At 39.0% G+C, this 18,494-nt stretch overlaps 1 protein-coding gene across 1 annotated transcript; it reads left to right on the top strand.

The window, feature by feature from the left end:
* The first annotated feature begins 711 nt into the window (after positions 1-711).
* LOC122740105 (60S ribosomal protein L37-like) lies at positions 712-1,029 on the top strand. The gene has a single exon (XM_043981950.1). It carries the CDS (start codon positions 712-714, stop codon positions 1,003-1,005), a length of 294 nt encoding a protein of 97 aa, XP_043837885.1. The 3' UTR covers positions 1,006-1,029.
* Positions 1,030-18,494: the final 17,465 nt, after the last annotated feature.

Here is an 18,494-nt window from a genome sequence, read left to right as displayed (position 1 = left end):
GAAGAGCCGGATGACCATTTGTTAGACATACCATAGAAGTCATTTTTTGGTCAGGTCTAGGTTGAATTAGCTGTTCATTGAGATCCCTTGTAACTCTGAAATTCTGTGATGTTTTAACTGAAGAGAGAGAAGGCCTAGCTGTGCCTTTGCAAAGGAAGAAAGGTTAACTGGGGAAGCCTTAAGACAGTGCTACTCTGGTAGGGAAAAAGTGGTACCGTGTACATTCAATGGCTTTTCCAAAGAAGGAGCGAAGTTCCTGCAGACAAATTTTGCCTCAACCATTTTGTAATGTGGTTCATGTTGTTTTACAGAGAAGGAAACAAGTGCTCTCAGAGAGTAAGTGATTTATTAAAGCTCTTACAGCTAATTAGTGACAGAGTTTCCTAAGCTGAGAACGCTATCACCAGAAATTCTGTACTGACTCAGAACAGTAGTATTTGCCATCTTTGACAGTGGCACCAAAGTACAATTATGAGAGCAAATCTGGCCTATGTAGTATTGATCTCAAGAAGTGAGGAGAGGGGCAGCTAGATGGCGCAGTGGATAGAGCACTGGCCCTGGAGTCAGGAGTACCTGAGTTCAAATCCGGCCTCAGACACTTAACACTTACTAGCTGTGTGACCCTGGGCAAGTCACTTAACCCCGGATTGCCTCACTGAAAAAAAAAAAAAGTGAGGAGAGGTTCTCTTTGGTCCCGGCGGCAGGAGGAAGATGACGAAGGGAACGCCTTCATTTGGTAAGTGCCGGAATAAGACACACACTTTGTGCCGTCGCTGTGGCTCTAAGGCGTACCATCTTCAGAAGTCAACCTGCAGCAAATGTGGGTATCCAGCCAAACACAAGAGAAAGTATAATTGGAGCTCAAAGGCTAAGCAACGCGACACTACTGGTACTGGTCGAATGAGGCAGCTAAAAATTCTCTACCGCAGATTCAGGAATGGATTCCGTGAAGGAGCAACACCTAAACCCAGGAGAGCAGCTGTTGCAGCATCTAGTTCATCTTGAGGAGTCAACTGTTTGTTAAAATAAATGCCCTGAATCCAAAAAAAAAAAAAAAGTGAGGAGAATATCCACAATACTCATCAATTTACCTGCAATAACTGATTTTCCTGAAACTCTTCTTACATTTATTGATATTTTTTAGTGTATCACCTCTCAGAGGCAGGAATTTATTTCAATAAATTGTGTTTTTCGAGTCCAAATCCTTTTCCCCTCTGTGGAGTGTTCTGAGAGTTTCTAAGTCAGTCAGTGTTCCTATTATCTAAATTATTTTATATCCTTCCTATATGCCCAATCTACCTTTCTTGACTTATTTCCCAATTGTCCTAGAGGAATACTTGATTCCCAGGTGGTGTAGTTAATAGAGTGCTGGTCCTGGAATTAGTGAGACCTAAATCCAAATCTTCCCTCAGACATTTATTAATTGTATGGCTCTCAAAAAGTCGCTTTCCTCATCTTACTTCATCTCAAAAAGTCAGTTTCCTCATCTGTAAATTGGGAGTAATAAGAGTACCTACCTCTCCAGGTTGTTGTGAGACTTATATGAGATAATATTTGTAGAGGACTTTGCAAAACTTAAAGTACTGCATAAATGTTAATTATCATTATTATTATTACTTACTATCCTATAAACATGATAGGATCCTTTCTACCTCTAAATCTTTGCTCATGAGCTGCCTAGAATGCTCTCCTCTTTTCTTTCTGCCTTTTGAAGCCTATTCATCCTTCAAAGCCCAGCTCAACTTATCAGTATTTCAGGGATCTATAATATTATCATAAGGAAAATGGCCCCTACCAAAGCAGATGACAATGCCTCTATACCTGAATGTAGGGTCTTTGTGAGTTGTAATGGAAAAATTAATCACCATATACCAATCTGATAATGATTGTCATCATCTAAATTCTAAATGTCATGTTCACTTCTATCTTATTATTCAGGAGTTTAACATGTTTTATATCTATATTAAGTCTTAAGAATATTAATAGTGCTTTTTGAGCCTATAAAACAAGAAGATATAAAATACTTTTTGATTAAAAAATTATTGAATCCTTTTTACTTTTTCTTAAAAGAAATCTTTAAAGTAATAGTGTCACCATGTGATTATAAAAGAATTTACATAAAACAAATCATGCAAAATTTTGTGATTTTTATTTAGGTTATTAAATATAAAGTGAAGTATATGAATATTTGAAATATGCTCTCTGTACCCAATGACATAGCAAATGCTATTATTTTCTGTAGTCTCTAATCTTTCCTTGTAAACATAGTGAGTAAAAGCTCAAACACAGGAAAAAAAACCTAGCTTTTTAAAACCTGGCTTGACTGGTCCCTGGATGAAAGACATATAGTCTATTGTGCCTATCTTATATCTTTAGCTTTTCCAGCTTTGTAGGACCTAATAGGGCTTGTATTCTGTTGAAATAGTCTTAGGAAACCCAAGGTCCCTTTCACATCATAAACCCTCTGAGTAAGGAAACCCAGAGCAAGTCACAAGATTATAGGATCTTGGATTTAGCACTGGTTAGGACCGTAGAGGCCATATGGCTCTCTTATGTCCTTCTCTCATTTTACAGATAAAGTATCAGAGACCTAGAGATATGAATCAACTTACCCAAGGTCTCATAGGAAGTATGTGTCAGAATTTGAATCCAGGTCTTCTGACTCCAAATTCAAAAGTCCACAGTACCATGCTGTCTTCCCTTTATTCAGTTTTACTTTAGCAAGGATATCTTACATTTAGATCATTATTTATAGTTTCCATGGGACTTTCACATAAATAATTTCATTTGATCTTTAAAACAATCCAATGCCTTAGGTGGGTGAAATTGTGGTAGCCTCAGTGGGTCCTACTGATCAATCCTCGTTGCCCTTCTTTGGGTGCATTCCTTCCTTTCTTGATTTTTCTTTCCTACAGTGTGGTGACTTCATCTGTGCCCATGTTTCTTTGACAACCCTGTTCTACTTTTGTTATCTGTACAAGTTAAACCTTAGTGAGATTCATTCAATCTATGACTGCATCACCAGAAGACTGATTTCTGAAAAGCTGATCAAACAAATAGTGACACCATGTTATCCTGCGCAAAACTTTTATCCAATTGAGCAGATAGGATTTTCATAAAGAAAATCTGAGGTATTAATTAATTAAGTGTAACTGAATTTCACCTCTTTAACCTTAACTCGTGAGCAAACCTGAGCTAAATAAACATCTGACCATCCAATCTCTTCCACTTAAGGTTAACTTGAGTTTATTATTCAGGCTACTGCCCTTGTGTATTAGGCAAAGCATAAATTACGCATACTAATTACCTTGGATGGGGCACCACTTTAATGAATTCTTTTAATTAAACTGCAACACAGTGGTTTTGCACAGGATGGTCTATATTTCATCCTTAAACTATGTTAACCTTCATCTTTGTCTGGGTGGCTTACACATCCAAGTGGGGAGGCTTTGAGCTTAATTCATCTAAGTGTATACACAGAGCAACCCCCCTTGACTATCATCAGAAAATTTGAAAAATGTTTCTCTTCTGCTCCAAGGCTAAGAAATTAGATGCCTCAGTGAAAAGTTATGATTCTGCCAGGGATACAGAGGGCAAAAAAAAACAACTCACCCGCAAAACAAAACAAGGAGGAAATGACAGGATGAAATGGTCTTGGTACTGCTGAGTTGAAAAATAAATGATGAGTGGCCACCTTAACAATGTCATTATAGTCATTTGGACAAGGACCACTCTCCTCTTTGTGCCTTTATTATTCCTGGAATTATGATAAAGACTCATTCTTTGTCATAATCTTCAAGAAGGTAGTCAAATTTTCAGTTCATGGACTATATTATCTGTAACCCTTAAGTAGGCAGAGTTCTCCCCCAAATCTATGTATGGATCATCAGAATACTTCAGTAGAGCCAAGAGTTTTAATCTCCTCCTCTCAGCTTTTTTATAACGTTCATAAGTAGTAGCATGATTGACTGTTCTGATTTTTCATCTTCCCAGTGCCTAAACAATCCCAAAGTCAATGGATGGGAAAACTACATATCAAGAACCAGGGTAATTCACAGCCTAAACAAAGTACCAGTTCATGAGAAATAGGAAGGGGACTGTCACATTATATGCTATAACTCTGAGTCAAATCCTGCCTCTGACTATCTCAGTTTCATTTGGATCATAGATTTAGATCTAAAAGTGACTTCAGAGGCAATGCCCTCGTTTTTACAGAAGACAAAACCTGGGCCTAGAAATGTAAATTGACCTGCCCAACATCACATGGGTGAGGAGTGACCAAGTGAAGGTTTGAACCTAGAACCTCTGAATTTAGAGTCCTTTCTATAGTACTGTGCTTCCTTCCTTTTCTCCCTGCAGTATCCTTACCTATAAAATAGATATGGTAGGACCTGCGTCACTGGGTTGTTCTTAAAACCAATGGAATCCTTGGCTTAGAGTTGGAAGATCCCTTAGAGAACACATCTAGTCCACGCTCAGATATAAAATATGCAAAGAACTCTGAAAACCTTAATGTGCTATAGAAGCGTCAGCTACGCTGATGGTTTTTTTTATTAATGTGCAGAATACTGTGCTAGGTGCTAGAAAAGAAAGTAAGTTTAGATAGCACTGAGAGAGCTTAGAGCTGAAGAGGGAGCTATGTCACATATAAAAATAATAGAAACACAAAATAATCTATGATAATAATAATGGCTAATATTTATAAAGCATTTTCAGGTTTGATGCTTTGTATATATTGTCCCATTTGATCTTCACAATATGCCTGGAAGGTATGGGCTACTATTATCGCCATTTTACAGATGAAGATACTGAGGCCATCAGTGGTTGAGTGTCTTGTCCAAATTCACCCATCTAGTGTGTGAGGCAGGATTCAAACTTAGATCATCCTGACTCAAGTCTAGCACTCTATCCATTGGGCCACCTAGCTGACTCCATTAGGGTATTTTGTTTTGTTTTGTTCCTGATCTCAGAGTATCTGATATGTTAAACAGTGAGTGATTAAAACATTCAGTCTGTGCCCCCGCCTTGTAAATAATAAGGTGTAGTTCTAGCCTTTCTGATACCTCCCAAAGTCAATATTTCCTGGCAAAACTTGCTCTCAAAGTTTGTCTTGTTCAGAGTAGACTCTAGTAGAGAATTCATACACTGAAAAACATTTTTCTCAACACACTTTAACAAATATAGATACTATCTGACTCGTGGTTATGTTTGCGTACACCTGGTGAGATGATCAGTCACCACTAAGAAATGGCTTATATTTTTTCCAGAGCTACCAAGTCAATTCTCTGTGCACACCTGTCATAAATTTCATACTTTCTGATGACATCTGCAGTTATCTCTGCTCCAGTTATATCCAAGGTCATCATGTAAGAAATTCATGGCTATGGAACAGTATGCTTTGTGTACTTCCACCACCAGCTACTTCCCGTTTCCATGAATGGATTAAGGAAAGGTGAGAACACCATTCATTCTATACAGAAAGATCATTACTGAATGAAAATAAGGGAAAGCTTTATGGAGGAACTTAAAAAAAAAGATAGGTCAAATAATTTTTAAAGATGCCTAGATAAGAGTAATCACAGAAAGAGCACTAGAGTTGGTGTCAAAGGATTTGGATTTGAATTTTGACTCTGCCAGTTTTTTCCCTATATGACCTTGGACAAGTTACTTAGCTTTTCAAGGCTTAAGTAGCCCCATCTGTAAATTAAAGTAATTGGACTCAATGATCTTGAAGGTCTCTTTCAGCTCCAGACCCCAGGATCTTAGAAGAGTGTGGGAGGGCAGAGAATGGACAAAGCATGAACAAAAGCTAGGGGCAGTAAAAAGCTGACTATATATGGGGAGATGGCAAATAGGTCAGTTTACCAGGAGCATAGGAGGGAAGTAGTAGAGGGAAAAGCTGGAAAAATAAGTTCCTTTCAATCTGTGGGTGGAGTGGGTAAAGTCTTGAATTCCAACAATTCAAATAAGTTTTCACCAGAATAATTTTTTAGTTCAAAACTTCTTTACCCTCAGAAAAGGGGGTGGGGGTGGGGAGACACACTATGAGGTTTTTTCTTTATGTTGAAGTTGATTTTGTTGAAAATAATAAAGCTATAGATCAATGATCATCGTAGGATGGTGGTGGTGATGATAATGATGATGAAGAAGAAGAAGTTGGAGAACCTAGAGCTATATTGTCTTGTAATTATATTTAGGGTTAAAGTCCCCTAATAATTTGGAGGTAGGATAGGATGAATGGATACATTAACATGTCATGTGCCCAAATCTGTACTCTGGCTTCTGAATGTACAAAGAAAGCTCTTGGGGGTAACCCTAGGCCTCTTATTCTAAAATTATTGTGGCCAAGGCACAAACTGGAGGAAGGGATCTTGGCTTTTGGCCCCAAACATCTAGAAATGGTATTTAGCCTTGTAAAGGAGAAGGTTTTTCCTAACCATTAGGGAACTCCCATTTGTACATGTAGTGATAAAGGTATACTGGAATAAACATGCTATATAGGTCCTTCAGGGCAGCTAGGTGGCACAGTGGATAGAATGCTAGGCCTGGTGTTAGAAAGACCTGAGTTCAAATCTGGCCTCAGACACTTACTAGTTTGTGTGACCCTGGGGAAATCACTTAAAATCTCAGTTTCCTCATCTGTAAAATGAGCTAGAGAAGGAAATGGCAAAACACTGTAGTATTTTTGCCAAGAAAACAACAGACGGAGTCACAAAGAGTCAGATATGACTGAAGCAACTAGACAACAATAAAACATTTCCTTCACACATCATCCCTCTGATAAGGTGTCATCGCCACCATTGCCATTTACTATTATTAAACATACTGTACACCTCACTCTCCATATTTATGAATGAGGAAACATCTTTGTTGTTGTGTCAGCCTTCCTAATGCCCTCTAACCAGTTTCAGACTAAAAATATGGAAGCATAGAAAGGAATGACAAAGGAATAAGCTGCTTTGTGTGTTTTATGGTATGAATGATATAGAAGTAGGCAGATGACTAGTTGGCATAATTTAAAACACTGAAAAAAATGGTATCTTCCTTCTCTTCCATGGGTGCCTCATGTAAGTTCACAGGTACTTGTAATGGACTGGTAAGAGTAAGAAATTGTGCATTTAGTTTGAAAAATATAATAGTAACAACAGCAACAATAACTAACATTTATATAGCACTTCAAGGCTTGCAAAGTACTTAAACATATTACTTCATTTAATGTAAACCAAATGACATTTCTTCCATCTAGGAGATAACCAAAATTTGTGAAATTTAGAGATGATAGCGAGAATTTAGATTGTTAAAAAAGTTAATGGCAAATCAGGTTTAAAATAAGGATCCACAGACCAATGTATATGAATTTTAATATGCTATGACTATTACATTTTTTAAATTCTAGAAACCAAATCACTGACTCATGAGCCCCTGGAAAACACCTATGATAAATTCTTACACATTTGTATGCCTCATGCATCAACTTGCAGGAAAGTCAAAGCATCTGGAGGCAATGCTATTCAGCTCAGCTGCATTTCATAAAATTACATGGGGCCAATTTCGAATATGTTAAAACTCGTGCATTCAAACACACGAGGGAGGGCCAAGTGTATACCAGATAGCCAGAGAATCAACATAAATATGAGAAGATGCTTGCCAGCAGTAAAGAGGAACATCATGGACAACTGATTTAATCAAATAGGCAGTAAGTCTTGGGTCGACTGCTTCCTTGGAGCAACTCCAGAACTTCAGTTTGGTTGCGATCCACTTTGGTTCCTTTGTGTTTTGTGCTTATTCCTTGGGGTCATTTTTTCTGCCATGGGCTTTCCTCATGTGCAGTGTCTTAGGGCTGTACTCATATGTAACATATGCTGTGACACACCATCTGGTCTTTGTGGATTTCCCAAGTGGCCACTGTACAAAAACCTGTGTCTTTGGCAGCCACAAGTGCCTGCAGACTTTTTGGTTCCTTTCTTGAGCAGACTGTTTTTTAAGTGTTAATTGGGGTGATTAAGGGAGGGGTAGGAAGAGCATATGGATTGGGGGCCATATTATTAGTAGCAATGGCAGTAAAAAAAGGGATGGAGGATGAAATCATGTCAAGAGTCAAGTTCAATTAGCATATATGGACTAGTAGAACTGTCTTCCCATTTATAAGTGGGCATAATGCCACGGAAGCATAAGGACTAGAGCATGGTTAGCCAAGAATCACTGTACTGTAGGAGTATCAGACATGCTTGTTGAAGTCGAGAGCCTGGCCAAGGAAAATGAACATGGATTTCAGCTTTGTGTGAGTGTCTATGAGTTAGTTCAGACAGTCAAGAGAATATTACTGCTACTGAAGTCCAGAGATGGGCTTAGCTTTCAAATATGGAGGAAATGCATTGTTGCTTTACCCATTTGGACAAAGACCATCTTTTGTAAATCAGGAAGTCATTTTCAAAGAAGGTGGAAGAGAGAGAAGGCACTCAAACCACATATACATACTTAATCCTTCTCCTCCACAGATACCACTTGAAGATGGCATTTCAGGTCACAATAATATCTTTTTTTTTTTCTTAGACTATGTCTCCCAGCCTGAAAATCTAACAGTTACTAATGGGCCCAGTTAGGACAAAAGTTTTGCCCTACTCTGTTGTTGACCTGGGATTTACCCATCCTTAGGCAGCTTGGTGGCTCACTGTGAACCACAAACCACTCACAGTGGCTCACTACTCACAGGAGCTTACCACTAATGGGGACTCACTGTGCTGTTGCTGATATGTGATTGGTTTTAGTATGATTGTAGCTCATAACTTCAGAGCTCAAGCAATCCACCAATCTCATCTTCTCATATAGCAAGGATTACAGGTTGGTACCACCATACCAAGCTCATCTTTTCTTTCCAATTTTTTTCTTTTTCTTTCCTTTTTATTTTGAAAGAGTTGATGAATGACATAACAAATAGAGTGCTACATTCAGAATTGGGAAGACCTGGGTTTGAATCTTAACTAAGGGGGCAACTAGGTGGCACAGTAAATAAAGCACTGGCCCTGGATTCAGGAGTCCAGCCTCAGACACTTGACACTTACTAGCTGTGTGACCCTGGGCAAGTCACTTAACCCCCATTGCCCTGCAAAAATTAAAAAAAAAAAAGAATCTTAACTAAGACCCATCCAGTATAGTACTAGTTTTGTGACAGGATGAGCATAGAGTCTGGATCTATGATTTCACTAATACAGGGAATTTTAGATAAGAAAACTCATTCTACTAATGTAGAACAGTACCTTTTCTGTGTCTTCCAGTCTTAGAGAGTTGCTAGGAGGACTGAAGGTGAGAGATTAAGTAACTTTCCCAGGCTCACACAGGCTATAAATATGAGTCAGGATTTGAACTTGGGTCTTCTTGCCTCCCGAGTCCAGTGCTCTACCCACTACAATGTTTCCATTTCTTCTTTTAATGTTATGAGTTGGGGCAGCTGGTTGGTGCAGTGGATAAAACACCCGCCCTGGATTCAGGAGGACCTGAGTTCAAATTCGGCCTCGGACACTTAACACTTACTAGCTGTGTGACCCTGGACAAGTCACTTAACCCCAATTGCCTCACCCCCCCCAAAAAAATTAATGTTATGAGTCTCCAAAGAAGGAAAGGATCAGGTAGACTTAATATCATAATTTAATTCAATTTTTAAAGATTTATGAAGTATCTGCTTTATATAAAGCTCTGAGCTAGGGTCTGGAAATATAAACACCCTAATAAAACAGTCCCTGCCTTCAAGGGGCTTATATTCTATTGGGGAGATACAATGAATACACAGCTTTAAAAAAAAAACCAAGGGGGGCAGCTAGGTGGCGCAGTGGCTAGAGTACCGGCCCTGAAGTCAGGAGTACCTCAGTTCAAAGCCAACCTCAGACACTTAACACTTACTAGCTGTGTGACCTTGGGCAAGTCACTTAACCCCAATTGCCTCACCCCCCCCCAAAAAAAATTAATGTTATGAGTCTCCAAAGAAGGAAAGGATCAGGCAGACTTAATATCATAATTTAATTCAATTTTTAAAGATTTATGAAGTATCTGCTTTATATAAAGCTCTGAGCTAGGGTCTGGAAATATAAACACCCTAATAAAACAGTCCCTGCCTTCAAGGGGCTTATATTCTATTGGGGAGATACAATGAATACACAGCTTTAAAAAAAAACCAAGGGGGGCAGCTAGGTGGCGCAGTGGCTAGAGTACCAGCCCCGAAGTCAGGAGTACCTCAGTTCAAAGCCAACCTCAGACACTTAACACTTACTAGCTGTGTGACCTTGGGCAAGTCACTTAACCCCAATTGCCTCACTAAAAAAACAAAACAAAACAAAACAAACAAACAACCAAAGAACCAAGGGGCAGCTAGGTGGCACAGTGGATAAAGTACTGGCCCTGGATTCAGGAGGACCTGAGTTCAAATTCAGCTTCAGACACTTGACACTTACTAGCTGTGTGACCCTAGGCAAGTCACTTAGCCCTCATTGCCCCGCAAAAACAAAACAAAACAAAACAAAAAACCTGAAAATAATACAAAACAGTTAAAGATAAAGCACTAGCAATTGACCTTGGAATCTTTGACCTTCAAAAGAGAAAACTAAGCAATCTTGATCCCTTCTTTAGAATGTGAGGCCAGCCAAAGGGCGACAAAGCTGTGCATACCCTTTGACCCAGCAATTCCACTTTTAGGTCTTTTTCCCAAAGAAATCATGGAAGGGGAAAAGGGACCCACATGTACAAAAATATTTATAGCTGCTCTTTACGTGGTAGCAAGGAATTGGAAGTTGAGGGGGTGCCCATCAATTGGGGAATGGCTGGACAAGTTGTGGTATATGAATACAATGGATGTGCTGTAAGAAATGATGAGCAGGAGGAGTTCAGAGAAACCTGGAGGGTCTTACGTGAGCTGATGATGAGTGAGATGAGCAGAACCAGAAGAACATTGTACACAGTATCATCAACATTGAGTGTTGATCTACTGTGATGGACTATATTCTTCTCACCAATGCAATGGTACAGAAGAGTTCCAGGGAACTCATGATAGAAGAGGATCTCCAAATCCAAGGAAAAAAAAAAAAGAACTGTGGAGTATAGATGCTGATTGAAACATACTGTTTCTTTTGTTTTGGGTGCTGTTGTTTTTTTTTCTATTTTGAGGTTTTGCATCACTGCTCTGATTTTTTCTCTTGTAACAGGATTAATGCAGACATAGGATTAATGTTATTATGTGTATATATCTATCTATCTATATGGATATGGATATGATATACAGATATATAGATATAACCTATATCAGATTACCTGCTGTCTAGGGGAGGGGGGGAGGGAGGGGAAGGAGGGAGAAAAATCTGAAATTGTAAAACTTGTATAAACAAAAGTTGAGAACTATCTTTACATGTAACGGAAAAAATAAAATACCTTATATAAAGAATGTGAGGCCAGGGAGTGATCAAGGGTTCACTATGAAATGAAGTCAATTTAGGATCACAGAAGCACAGATTTAGAAACAGAAAGAATCTAAGAGCGCATCTAGGCCACTTTCCCCCCTACTCATTTTACAGATGAAGAAATTGAGAGCCAAAGAAGGGATGTGATTACCTAAAATCACATGGTCAGCAAATGGCTGAGTGAGGATCTGAACCCAGGTCCTCTTGCTCTTGATCCAGTATTCTTTCCATTGTTCTAGTAGATTTTACTCCACTCCCCCCACCATATCTTCAGTAAGATATGTTAGTGGATAGTCTTTAGATGTTCTGTGCCTTGGCAAATTTGTTCTGCAATTCGTCAACCTGATGTTACTGAAGCAGGTACAGGTTTCTTGGCCCTTTTCACAGTAGGTGGTATCTCTGGGGTATTCAGATCTTCCCCAAATAGCGCTTGGTTGTCATTCACTGAGGAATCTGGAATTGCTCTAGTCAATTATACTGTAATTTGGCATCATGTGGACATAAGCATGGACTTGTAACTACCACAGACTCGTAACATTTGGGCTAACTAAGTCATAATTTTTAAATGATTGAATGGTTAGAAAATGTCACTAAGTATGACTATCAAATTAGTTCATGAATGGTTAAGAATTTTATGACTTCGGGTGATCTCCAGGTTCCCATAAATGAGCAATATCAAGATATTTAGGAACCTATTCCTTTTTGGTCTAATTGGGTCTAAACCCAGATGTGACTATACTGTGTACCTACAACTTAATCACACTTATCTGATTAATTGCTCTAGAAGGAAGAACTTTACTTTTAGTGGAGAATTGAAAACATTCAAAGAAGAGCCTCTTGACCAATAAGATTGCTCTTGTGTTGAGAGAGTGTGGCAGGTTAGGGAGCATAGACTGAGAGCCAGGAAAACCTGGGTTTGAATTTATCCAACTGACATGTCCTATCCATGTGACACTGGGCAAGTCCCTTCAAATCTTGAAGCCTCATTTTCTTCACTTGTAAAATGAGGATAATAATGAGGACCAGTAGTCATACTGCTGGTGTCAGAAATGAGATTCATTTGCAGGGCCTCTTGCCTCCAAGCCCAGCACTCTATCGACTACCCTCTGTTGCCTCCAAGGTAGGCAGTATAGAATATACAGATGAAATCTAAGATGTGGCCAGTTCCCATCCTCAAGAAATACAGTCTTAATGTGGGAGACCAGGCTTGTACTCTTGTGCAATCAGAAAATAGTAAAAGGCTGTGGGTGATCAATTAGAAAATGGAATGTAGTGCAAAATGTACTAGGATATTCAAGCACAAAAGGATGTCTTTGAACTGTGTCTTTACAGCCAGCCAAGGAAATGAAAGGCATGTGACATCACACAACAAATAACAACCTTCAACCATTCTTAAAGAAATATATCTACTAATCCTTGTAAAATCATGTCTCCCTCCCACCAATATCTGCAAACTCAGCCCTGTGAGCATCACCAATATCTATGGGAATGATAGATTATATTTCAGAGGTCATTGAGTACAACGCCCCATTTCATAACTAAGGAAACTGAGGCTCTGAGGCAGAAGTGATTTGCCCAAGGCTATCCATACAGTAAATGGAAGAACCAGGATTCAAATTCACATCTCCTGAGCGCTGGTGCTCTTTCTTCAGTGCCATATTTAAAGGCTACTTTATAGTTTGTTATTGGCCTTCATCCTAGTGTGTTTGTTGCATTTTCAGTGGTGGGGCTGACTGGTCAGCCATCATGCTTACCAAAGAAATTCAATTGTGAAGTAGCACCCTGGAGCTAGAAGCCCACTTCCTTACTTAATCCCATTTAAATCTACGTTCCCTGTTGAAGTAAATAAACCAACACAGTAAAGAGAGCTGATAGCTACTCCATCTGTATTATGGCACACAATGATGGCTGGAAGTTAAAGGTTTGATATATAGATCTATTTTTTTATTACCAGCCCCTGCCCCTGAAGAAAGTATTAAAATTTCCAGATGAGTAACCAAACAATAAATAGATGAGACAGTTGCTGTGAATATCTGATTTTTTGCATAATAATGAGATATGGCTGGATAATGCACTCTGCAGTCCACAGTTTGTCTAAATTATCATTTTGATTGGTCAAATGCATAAGAAAGATATACCAATAAAGTTATGTCAAGTGCTCCATTTTAAATTGATTCTGGGTGGGAGTAGAGTTAGGTTTGGGGTAGGGGGAAGAGGAGCTAGTGACTACCTAAGTAACTTTTGCTAGATGCTTTCTTCAGTGCATGCATAATTAAAGAAAACCAAATCCCAGCTTCTCAATGTGACATGCATAAACATGAGATCTCTCTGTCTTAAAGGCCCAGTAGGGCTTTTGTACTGAACATAGGAACCCAATTTTGAAAACGGGTGTTGTTCTAGTCCATCCAGGGTTTCATTTTTTCAGGAAATTTTGTCTTTGTTTTTTTCAGCCCCCAACCATGCCATGTTTCTAGGGTCGATGGAGCTTTTGCATTAGAATCCCTAACCATTAGGAACAAAAAGGTCATCGAAGATGAACAGGCTTTCCTCTCCTCTTGAAGCAAAGAGAAAAACCTATCAATTTTCAAACTGGCACTGAAGCTAAGATCGGCTGAAGTACTTCAAGGCATTTCTCATTGCTTGATTATGGAATTCCTTGTCTGTTCCATTCACTGGCAATTTATCATTGGCAGTCTTGTGACATCAATGCTATGGTTGTCCTGAAAGTCTACTTAAAGCTTTTGTTATTTAACTTTGCACATAAGTACCTCATCTCCCTAACTAGATTAAAAGTGTTTAGAGGACTCACTATTGGGCCTGTGTTTTCTACCACCCCTACTTGTAGAGGGCTTTGTGATTAGTAAGCACTTAATGGCGTTGTTAATGTAAAGCTAGAATGGTACCAACTCTTTTATTTTTACAGCTTTTTATTCATTCATAAAGCTGAAATCTTCATTTGGAGAAACTTTGTAAATGAATAATTCACAAGTGCTGTTTAATTATTTTATATTAGCTTATTTGTTGTTGTCTTGATGTTTTTCAGATGTGTCCAATACTTTATGACCCCTTTCGGGGGTTTCCTTGGCAGAGATACTGAAGTGGTTTACCTTTTCCTTCTCCAGTTCATTTTACGGAGGGAGAAACTGAGGCAAACGGGGTTAAGTGACTTGCCCACGGTTACACTGCTATCTGAGGCCAAATTTGAACTCAGGAAGATGAGTCTTCGTGACTTCAGGTGCTGCATAGTGCTGCGTGCACTATGGCGCCACCTACCTTCTCCTACTAGATTATAGGAAAGCAGATTCGGAACTGTAGGGGATTGTAGACATCACCTAATCTAACCTCCTTGTTCTTTCATATGAGGAAACTAAAGGGCAGAGATGATAAATAACTTTCCCAAGGTCACAGAGGTTTTAAGTTGAAGAGCTGAGGATCCAACCCAAGTCCTCTAACTTTGAATCCATCTCTCTTCCCAATGCACCATTTCGCTATCTTGATTTGATTTGGGCAAAATTGTGAATAAAACGAATGTTTGTCACCATATTCTGCATCCTCTCCCCACTTCAGCATTGCCCAGGCACTCTCTCCTCCTATGAAGCCCCAGCCTCTCTTGTTAGAGAAGAAAGTCACTTGACATACTCATTACTACTTTGTTTCTGCATTCTTCTTCCCATGAATAGCTATATTTGAAAGGAGGACACAGAGAAAGGATAATATTTTAAGCCAAATGCATTTTAAGTTAAGTAAATTTCTAATGGTAAAATTTGAGGGGCTGGGGCATGTGGGGGCAAAGAACTCTTTGTGGCATAGGAACTTTCCCATATGGCTCTCCAATCATATCCCATATCTCCATACATCAACTTAGTGAAGTAATAGCCTTCATCAGGAATAGAATGTTCAGGAATAAAATTTTGTACTTTATAATTAATCCTATGACCTCCTCAGGGTAGAGTGTGTCTTCTTTTTTTTTTTTTTTTTTTTTTTTTTGGTGAGGCAATTGGGGTTAAGTGACTTGCCCAGGGTCACACAGCCCGTACGTGTTAAGTGTCTGAGGTCGGATTTGAACTCAGGTCCTCCTGAATCCAGGGCCGGTGCTTTATCCACTGCACCACCTAGCTGCCCTAGAGTGTGTCTTCTGAACTGCTCACCTGTGTGGAAGAATAGTTGAATCCATAGAGGGAGAGGGGGAGACGATGGGGAAGTGCTCAGTAAGTTGGTACCACTTGAAGGATCTAAGACTTAGTTTAAAACAGACATGAAAGACACAGTATAATCCAAGAAAATACCCCATAACTTGGTGTCCAAGTGATGTAGAAGGCAAAAAGGGGTTAACAGAAAAACCTAAGGTCCCACTCTAATTCAGATATTAGCTCTAAAAGGGATTCAGACCCCAGTATTACTTACAAGTCAGGATGCTAAGTTCTCTTACCCACATAAATCAGTACCCATAACGGGAACAGAGGGAGGGATACCATGAAGACCTGAGACTATAACAATGAAAAAATGACAGGCTATAGAAACTTAGACTAGAAATAAAAGAAAAATGAAGATATTTTGAAACTAGTCATGGGAAACAGAAAGAGACATACGCAGAAAAGGCCAAATTTGTCCCCAGATTCACCTTATGATGTGTAAACCCCCAAAACACATTTCCACTGAAAAAGGGACCCATCTCAGGGGTTGGTTTAGGACCCCAGGAACTCCAAATTAGGATAAGCCCTCCCCAGTACCTCCCAAAGGTGGAGATTATTATAATGAGACTGATAATCAATTTATCCATACTATAAATATAACTGTCTTTTCTTTCACTATTTGAGAGATACCTTTCCACTTTTCTGGTTTTCTCCCTGTGTTCACTCACAGTATTGCAATAAAACTTGGGAAACTGAGTTACTGAGTCTTGTAATTCTTTTGGGACGACTCAAGATCAATTTGATCCTAATTCCAGCCCACATCAAAAGCTGGGTTTTGATCATATCTTTCTGTCATTCCTAATGAACAATATAATGTTAGATGTTTCTGTTTCTCGGCCTCCTGAGGTATATGCATACCTGCCCCTACTGACCTTTACAAAGAAAGGTTGGAGTAAACTTGGGTGAAAATATTTTGAAAAGGTTAAAATGACTGTGGTGTGGTAAGTACAGTGTTGGGACCTGGAATCAGGGAGACCAGAGGTCAAATCTGATTTCAGTCAGTTACTAGCTTTTGTGATCCTGGGCAAGTCACTGAACCTCTGCCTGCCTTAGTTCTTCAACTGAAAAATAGGGAAAATAATAGTACCTGACTCTAGAGGTTGTTCTGTGGAACAAATGATACTTATATAAGTACTTAGCACTCTGTCTGACACAGAGGAGGAGTTTAATGAATATTTGTTTCCTTTCTTCCTATTTATTGTCATGTGCCTATTATTATCATAATTTTATGACTCTTCTTCCAGGACATCTTAGTTAGCTGCGTAGATACCACACAGTAGAAAGAGCACTGAGTTTGGAAGCCAGAGGATCCTGCTTCAAATTCTGGTTCTCACCCCATCCACAGTCCCCTTTTAAAACCCTGGACAAGTTATATTATCTATTGGAGGGTGGGGTGTCTCAGTTTTCTTGCTGAAAAATAATGGGATTGGAATAGATATCTTTTTTTTTTTTTTTTTTGGTGAGGCAACTGGGGTTAAGTGACTTGGCCAGAGTCACACAGCTAGTAAGTGTTAAGTGTTTGAGGCCGAATTTGAGCTCAGGTCCTCCTGAATCCAGGGCTGGTGCTCTATCCACTGCGCCGCCTAGCTGCTCCGGAATGGATGTCTTCTAATGTAATTTACAGCCCCAAATTTATGAACCTATGTGCTAGTATACAGATTCTCTCTAAATGTGTCTCTTTTTTTTTTTTTAATTTTTTTTAGTGAGGCAATTGGGGTTAAGTGACTTGCCCAGGGTCACACAGCTAGTAAGTGTTAAGTGTCCAAGGCCGGATTTGAACTCAGGTACTCCTGACTCCAGGGCCGGTGCTTTATCCACTGCACCACCTAGCTGCCCCTAAATGTGTCTCTTAAGTCACTTTAACCAAGAAATCCAGGGTTCAGTGTCTTAAAGAGCCCAATTTTGATCCTATGTCCTATTGGCAGGACCACTGTAGCTCTTAGATCTCTTGAAATGATATGACAGAATATCTGTTAGCATCTGGTTTGGTTTGGTTTGGTTTTACAATGGTACTAAAAATACAACTGAAGAGAAAAATGCATAAAGGGGCAGGAAAGAGAAAGGGGGAGGGAATTTTGGAAAGTTTTTTAAAAAGTAACGTGTGGTTTTTTTAAAATAAAACATAAAACCTAGAGCCTTTGGAATATCTGTTCTAACAAAGTAACCATAATTCTGCATATATCTCAAAGCCTATAAAACACACTGAAGCAAATAGGCCAGTTGTGAGAAGAACCTCTGAACTACAAAGCATGAGTTTCTTTGTTGGACAGATCTACTACATTTAATTCCTTTCTTTCTTTCTTTCTCTCTCTCTCTCTCTCTCTCTTTCTTTTTTTTGCTACATTTAATTTCTAATTAGATAGTCATCATTTGACAGTTCCTCTGAAGAAAAATGATGTGGGTTTTGACCTGGGCAGGGATATGGTCCTTCTTTGAATGAGCAAAATCAGATGGTTTTATGAGATCAGATGAAAAGACCCAAGGCATTGATTTTGTGAGATTTTATTTTTGAGTTATTTTTAGAATTCTTTATTGATATATTTTGGTTTTTTCCACCATAATAATTCCTCAATAAACCCCTTGATTATTATCCTCTCCTATTAAAAACAATCCCCCCCCAAAAAAAAAACCAATCCCCCCAACTATGCAAAACCATCTGTGACTATATAGTCACTGACAGAGCATGGAACATTCTATACCCATAGTCTACCACCTCTTTACAAAGCATGTTCCAACATTTGTCATCTGTTACCAACACCAGTCATTTTATTTTGCCTGAATCAGATTTTTGTTCATACTATTATTTCAGGCATCATGCTTTCTTACCCTGGTTTAGCTTTCTTTGCTCCACAGCAAT

This window comes from Dromiciops gliroides, chromosome 2, assembly GCF_019393635.1.
Source record: "Dromiciops gliroides isolate mDroGli1 chromosome 2, mDroGli1.pri, whole genome shotgun sequence".
Taxonomy (NCBI): Eukaryota; Metazoa; Chordata; class Mammalia; order Microbiotheria; family Microbiotheriidae; genus Dromiciops; species Dromiciops gliroides.
Note: the sequence above shows the minus strand (reverse complement) of the source record. Positions and strands in the feature narration are given on the sequence as shown.

Excerpts from the sequence above, each read along its gene's own strand:
- LOC122740105 (XM_043981950.1), top strand. The coding sequence starts at position 712 with ATGACGAAGGGAACGCCTTCATTTGGTAAGTGCCGGAATAAGACACAC.